This window comes from Triticum aestivum, chromosome 1B, assembly GCF_018294505.1.
Source record: "Triticum aestivum cultivar Chinese Spring chromosome 1B, IWGSC CS RefSeq v2.1, whole genome shotgun sequence".
Lineage (NCBI taxonomy): Eukaryota > Viridiplantae > Streptophyta > Magnoliopsida > Poales > Poaceae > Triticum > Triticum aestivum.
In genome coordinates, this window is record NC_057795.1 from 443,422,308 (window position 1) to 443,430,187 (window position 7,880).

Below are 7,880 nucleotides of genomic sequence, written 5' to 3' on the forward strand. Positions count from 1 at the left end.
CGGAAGGCTGGATCTTGGGCTGGTTTTTTTTTTTTTTGGAAATGGTCATTAATTTCCCCCGGTTTAGTCAGCTGATGCTCACAGTGCCAAGATTTGAGTGGACCAGATTAAGAAATGCGCCAATCTCCCTTGTCTTCGGAAATCTTTTTAACACCTATTCCATGTACTGGAAGCTTCAGATAGAGAGCAACGTCATGTAGTACTAGGGGGATTTCTATTCATGTTAGTGCATTTGATGGCATGAATGGTTGCGGTATCTATATGCCTTTTTGAGGAGTCTAAGAGTAATGTTTTTGGATCGGCTATATAGATTTATTGCTTCTGGAAACTTATAAATTATAGAAGTGATGCACTTTGACTATATGTTCATGGACTAATATGTGGTTATTTTATGATGCTTGCAATTTCCAACTCGGTAGAGTGACGGAAGTGTCGTATGATGCGGATGTCTGAATGTGTCTGCCTTATAAACTGTCTGGCAGGACATCTGTTGAGAGTTAAGATGCTTAATTAGAAGTACTTGCAGTCCCCCTAGGGACTATAAAATAAAAAGGATGAATAACTGAGGTTTAGCTCCCTTTAGGAAGCGCTTTTATGTTCATTTCGTACGGTTAAATGTTGACCTTTAAAAGCATTCTTTCTATTTGACTCGTCCTCTTAATTCCGCTGACAAATAAATTGGACACCAATGTTTATTTTGAACAAATGTAGATGGTCCTGGTACAACATCCAAACTGTATCAAAGAAGTGTTAGATGATACTCCCTCTCACTATATTAGTTTACAGATGGAGTAGTTACTTTCATCTCACTATGATAAACTTACCACAAAACTATCCAAGAAGTCCTGGTTTGTGATGGCCCTAATTTCTAATGCATTTTGGGACACTTAGCTAAGTTCTTTTGTGGTTTTTCTGTCATAGTTATGTCTTAACTATCGCAACACCCAGACTTTGCTTGCAAGCCTGTGATTTTTTTTATTACCTCCATTAGTGACTGGATTAAATGGTACTAGGCACTTCACCCCAAATAGTAAACTATTTACGCCATTACACATTCTCTAGGACAATGTGTCTCTTTTCTTTTACCAAGACAAATACCAGGCCACAGGAACATTGTTGATTTTATGGTAAGTTGAAGGCCTAGGACAAATCTAGATTTTTTTGGCAAGTTGAATTTGGATCTTAGGTTTCTCTTGGCCAAAGCATCAATAACCTTAGTTTCTTCCTTTTTGATACCTATTGTTAAGAGTTAAATGATGTTAATAGTTGACACCATATTTGCTCTAAGAGGCTAGGAATTTTCAATTAAGCAGGGGAGGAATAAAGATTTAGTTTGTCACTACATGTTTTGATGACAAAGACCAGTCATACATAGTTACATACACATCAGGGTTGTTATGTTAATCTTCTATATCGAAAAGCAAAGTTACTTAGAAGGAAACACACAGTTTTTCCGTTATTGAAGAAAATAGGCAACCAATTCAAATTGAAGAGGATTCGAAATTGGATGCTGAATGTGCACAACCACACTTGCGACCAACTGAGCTCAGTTCCTACCAATCATGTTTATGTATATATAGAAGTATATTTGGAGTCATGGTATTAAAGTTTTGAAAGGAATCAAGTTGTGCTTTCGGATACAAAGGCAAGCGTTCAAACCAGTTGCACAATTGCACATGGTCTATGGCCAGTTTTACCATTTTAATTATTGTGTTTTGAGAGTAGTTCACCTTACCTATGTTGCATTCTTTAATTCATACGACCCCTAACTCTGGATGTACTTTTGCTTTAGATAAACCAAAACCACAAGGTTTATTGGACTCTAAGAAGGATACAGTTATCCCAAGGGAGGGAAACAATCAACATATTGCAGCACACACATTCACTTTTCGTGAGCTTGCTGCTGCCACTAAGAACTTCAGACAGGATTGCCTATTGGGCGAGGGAGGTTTCGGCCGTGTATATAGAGGACGTTTGGACAATGGACAGGTTTGGTTTAATGTTTTGATGCATTCATATTTGGTGTGAATCCTCATTTTCAGATATTAATTCCACTCGTTGAACTGCCAATATGACTGCCACATCTCTTTTAAACTGGGGTTGAAAAATTCCTTGTTATATGGTCTAGATTGGGCATTGGAGAAGACATTTTCCTTGTTGTAACTCTTCATTGCTGAGTTCTTGATCACAACTTGATTATATTGTCTACTGTGCAGGCTGTTGCAGTTAAGCAACTTGATCGCAATGGACTTCAAGGTAACAGAGAGTTTCTGGTTGAGGTCCTTATGCTCAGTCTATTGCACCACGATAACTTGGTAAACCTAATTGGATACTGTGCTGATGGGGATCAACGTCTTCTTGTATATGAATATATGCCGCTAGGATCACTTGAGGATCATTTGCACGGTAAGTGTACTTCACTTATGAACTTCTGTAAGTGCATTACTGCCTACATACAACTCCACATCCATGTATTCAAAAGACTTTGTGCATTGTAAATGTCACATTTTTATTCTTGGTAAACAGTTGAGCAATAAGCTAACCACTGTCTGGATTGCTTCTTTGTTACCGATTCTCGCCTTTTAACCATTAATTTTTCTATAATGTCACGGTTTCTATTTCAATGATAACATCAATACACCTAACAACTTTGGTAATATCTTTTTGTCATGACAAATCCAAGTCCAACAATTGTGCGTGTTAGGCCAAGGTTTTAAAGTGAACACATGGAGTACTAGTTAATACTACCTCCGTACCAAAATATAAGATGTTTTTGCAGCTCAAATTGAATTGCAAAAACGTCTTATATTTTGATATGGAGGGAGTACTTGCTTAAGCTTGCAGCTGCGTACTTGCATTATTCTTCTGCGGTTGTTGATCTGGTCGACTGGTCATATATTCAACAGTTTTGATATGTATGTTGTTGAACTCGTACTTAATCAGTGAGTGAATTGATCTGCATACCAAAAGCTAAGTTTTGCTGTATCTCATGGGAAGGTAATCCTGTAGAGTTTTAGTGGTTACCTAGTTAGCAACTCATATTTAATCAAGAGAGTGGAAGCTCAGTGAGGCAAAAGTTCTAAAGCTTAGTTAAAGGTCAAATTGTTTGCATACTAAAGTTGAAATTTTGTTGTATATCAATGGGAAGCTAGCATATGCGCCATTTCTTGCAGAAGTCTTATTTTTCATTTGTTGTACAGAACATATTCATGCACACTGGTATTTCAACTTTAGTTCGTCAATTCATTCTGTCTCTGGTTGATGGTATGTCTGGGATAACCTGCAAATATATTATATAATGACAGTTGATACATGGTTAATATTTCCAGTTGTAAATCAGAAAGGAAAATATTATATGTCTGATCCTGACTCGGTTTACTGGGCATTATGATCTTGCAAAGTCAACTCGCTTCTCTTTTTGTTGCATGGTAGTATGCTAAATTGATGTACGCAACCATTAACTTTGAGTGCATTATTTCTTCTTTTGGCATGCATACTTGGGAGTATTTTTTTTCTGAAAGGAAGGTTAAATTTGGCATCCTCGGATGCACACATGCATTTTTTATTAATAAAGATGCCAGGCATTGAGTCCAAAACAGATTACATAAACTGGCAAGTAAAGGTAGGAAAAAAAACATTTACGACCAAGTCGACATTCTTCGGAAACAATGCCTTCAAGGAGATCACACACAGGAGCAATGTTGTAGGAAGTCGGAACCAACCGTTCAAGGCCAGACCGGGCATTTTCATCCTGGAACCAAGTCCAATCACTCAAGGTCAGATATTTGGCACGGAGACAATGCCTCGACAACGAGACGACACACATGCGCCCTTACTGGATCCGACCTGTGAAGGCTGATCACGGGTTTTCACCTGAGAAATAGAAGTGTTGACGTTGCTTGAAAATCGTAGTGGCTTCCTCCGGATCTAGCCGCTCATGGCCACCACAGGAACTCCATGCACTGATCCGGCAGAAGATGCCCAAAGTAGTTTAGAAGACATTTACATTGTGTACGTTGATTCAATGTGGTTTATACGACAATAGACTAAACGGCACTCCTTCCGTTCATAAATATAAGATGTTTTAGATATTTCAATATGGACTACATACGGACTGAAATGGATGAACAAACACACTAAAATGGGTCTATATACATCCGAATCAGAAAAATGTTAGAACATCTTATATTTGTGAAGGGAGGGAGTAATACTTTGCAAGATGCTAAAATTGAAACCAGTATTCGTTCAGTCACCCGCCTAGTAAGTACTATAGGGTGGTTGACATGATTATGCGGCATAACTAGCAATTGCATCACGTGCTAAGTGGCTGATTATAATTGCTAATATGCATTTGCATATTTATGCAATTACATGAAGAAGTCATTGTTTTTGTAACAGGCAGCATGTGGCAAGTGTTAAGAAAATAGCATGTGGCATGTGGCAAGTGTTAAGAAAATAGATCAATCACTGGAACTTCTGAATTGATTCATAGTAGATGTAAACATGATTTCTCAAACAACCACCTATATCTATATCCAGATGCTCCGCGGAGTCAGATGTATGGATCTGCTTCTTGTTGCCTACTACTTTTGATTTTTTTTGTTTAATGGAAAATTTATAGTCCCTTGCAATCCCCATTTACTAATTTAAACATATCTCAGTTACCCTCTTTTTAGGTGGTAAATTTTAATGCTGTTGCACGCCATTATTGTCTAATTATTTTCATTGCCGTAGAATAATGAATATTTGTGGGCTCATTGCATATGTTCAATGCATTTCAAAGGCAGCTTGCCTATCTAATTTGAATCTTTTTATGTTAGACATTCCACCTGAAAAGGAACCTCTTGACTGGAATACACGGATGAAGATTGCTGCTGGTGCTGCCAAGGGATTAGAATACTTGCATGACAAGGCAAGTCCTCCTGTTATTTACCGGGATTTCAAGTCGTCAAACATTCTTCTTGGCGAAGAGTTTCATCCAAAGCTATCTGACTTTGGCCTTGCAAAACTTGGCCCTGTCGGTGATAAAACCCATGTTTCAACTCGTGTTATGGGAACTTATGGCTACTGTGCCCCAGAGTATGCAATGACTGGACAGCTTACAGTTAAATCTGATGTGTATAGCTTTGGTGTTGTGTTCCTTGAACTGATTACTGGTCGTAAAGCAATTGACAACACCAAACCACATGGAGAGCAAAACCTAGTGGCGTGGGTATGTTCTTCTATTCTGTACTAATTTTACTTCACAAAATTGATGTTTGCCATCAATATATTGTTCATAGCTCATGTTCTTGCACATTCCACGAGCTAAGCATAATTTCTATAATAGCGTTGCTAAAAATACTTTGAGATACTAGCAATATAATTGGACTAAGATTTAGCTGTAGCACTAGTCCGAAAAATAAAACAGTCCGAAGAAACATAAAGAGAAATTGTTTAAGCTGTTGCCACCAAATCAGGAATGTTTTAGGGACCCTTTCTTTCTTTTATTTGCTTTGATGAATTACTATCACTTGAGGGACTTTCATTTTCTATTTCCTTCGCAGATCATATTATCCTTTTGAACTCTGAAATTTTTATTATAGACTGCTATTCACTGTTACTTCGTACACCACTGCTCTTAATTTTTCTTGAACGCTGTCTCCGAAAGCTATCATCATAGTATGATACCATGATGGAGTTATTTAATGTATTAAGGTTATGTTACTTACAAATGGGGTGGCTGTTCAGTTGCTTAGGCTTGGCATGATTCTTGAACACTAGTGAAATTGCTGCCTTCAGTACTGACCACTGAGATTAGTTCCTCGTATATTTATCGATCCACGTCATTCTCAATTTCACACATCGCTGTTGTAAAAGAGAATGCACTAAAAAATAAGGCTATCCATATCTATACTACATAGAGAAGAACGAGGGTTTGACACAAACAATCTTAGCCATCCAGTCTGATCTTATGATTCAACAAATAAGTTGGATCCTTGAATGTTATTGCTTAATCGAACAATTAATCCTCTAATAACACCATACTAAACAGCCTTCGCAACCACTCTTTTCGAATTATGGAGAAATATTATAGTACAATGTGAGTGGTCATATTATTTTTTAAATATTACTATGAATGCGAATGTATGCTAAGTTCACAACTTTCCAAAAGATCGAATAGGAATTCCTAATTTGGTGCTACTGTATGAGGGGATTGAATATTATATATTTAACAAAGCTTGCACAGTTCATGTACATCTCCTAGTTTTTTCTAAGGTTTGATCAATGTATACAAACAGAAAGTATATATTTCCTGCCAACTATTGCAGCTCACTCATTGTATAATGTTGGATGCCTTATAGTTGATCTGATATGCAGGCTCGTCCTCTGTTCAAAGACCGCAGAAAATTTCCAAAAATGGCTGATCCGGCACTTCAGGGCCGCTTTCCTATGAGGGGTCTGTATCAAGCTTTAGCCGTTGCTGCAATGTGTTTGCAAGAGCAAGCTGCCACTCGGCCTTTCATAGGAGATGTGGTCACTGCTCTTTCATATCTTGCTTCTCAGGCGTATGATCCAAATGCACCCACTCAACATAGTCGGAGCAATGCATCTACCCCCAGAGCCAGAGACCGTGGTAGTGTGAACGGCGACCAGCGGCGTATCCGGTCGCCAAATCACCATTCTCCAGATCTGAGGAGAAAAGAAGCCACAACAACATCGAAGTATGAAGCCGAGGTTAGCAGGAATAGTTCTGGTGGTGGTTCTGGTAGACGATCAGGCTTGGATGATAGGGATGTGACAGGTTCACAACAGGGTAGTCCTGCTCAGGCAGGAAAGAGGAGGGAAACTTCAAGGACCTCTGAGAGGCAGCGTGCTATTGCAGAGGCTAAGACATGGGGTGAGAATTCTAGAGAGAGGAAATGGCCGAATGCTCGGGGCAGCTTCGATAGTACAAATGAGTAGAACTCTGGAGCAGAAGGTCTGAGTCATCATTCTAGAAAGAGGATGAGTCGCAAGCCAGTACCAAGCAGGGGACAGTTTAGGGACATGGGGTTCGATTTCGGTTCCATGTTTAATGTGAATAGAGCTTTCCTTTTCTTTCCCGGCCATCACCGCTGCTTCATAGTTTCTCTCTTCCACACAAATATCACCACTGCAATCACCATCGACACGCCTATTCCTGGCGTCCGTTCCTCGTGAATGTGATCATGCAGATGTGCCTTCATCATCATGGCATGAACGACATCTGGCTGGAAAGTTAGTAAGCAAAGGGGAGAACTGTTCTGAGGAGGACACGATCCAATCAAATGAGCCTCTTCTGTTGCCTGCATGCATGACGGGTATCACAGTTGTTCCGAGCGTAGAGCTTTATTGTGAAGTCTGAGTACCGAGGGATGTGATGATTTTTCTTTCCTCGAGGGTTTGTACCGAGGGGTTTTACCCATGTTCCATACGTCTGTATTGTGACATTTTTGTTTGTATTGAGTTGTCAGAACACATCCTTTGATTTATCTCTTCTGGCAAAGCCGTTGTGCCCCTTCCATCTAAGCTGTGCAAAATATTTAGGAAGCTTGTTAGCTATATGCTCAAATTTATTTTTTGTTTCCTGTTTCTGAGCTTTCTGTCCATAGCAGATAAGCCCAGGGTTGTTTTCTGGTCCAACTTTGCTCAAACTAATTATATTTGTCGACGGGACATTTTTTTTCGCAGACCAAAATTTCTTGATAAAGTACCTTGTACAGTTTCCTTTTCATTTGTTCGCATATATAAAGGGGCATGTTACAAGTAGTAATCAGGTATGGACCGGGTGTTCGTTGTTCATTGGCCCTCCACCTGTGTCATCTTCTCTGTCCTGCAGCACCGTTGTGCCCTTCTCCGTCGATGACCACCCTGGCGAG

The 7,880-nt window shown here is 39.3% G+C and overlaps 1 protein-coding gene across 1 annotated transcript; it reads left to right on the top strand.

Annotated features, from left to right (window-relative positions):
- Nucleotides 1-4,843: 4,843 nt before the first annotated feature.
- Nucleotides 4,844-7,582, top strand: LOC123130105 (receptor-like cytoplasmic kinase 185; the record flags this gene model as incomplete). The annotated part of the gene is given in 2 exon segments (XM_044550059.1): nt 4,844-5,212; nt 6,361-7,582. Coding segments are annotated over 2 exon segments (954 nt in total), but the record flags the coding sequence as incomplete, so codon positions are not given.
- Nucleotides 7,583-7,880: the final 298 nt, after the last annotated feature.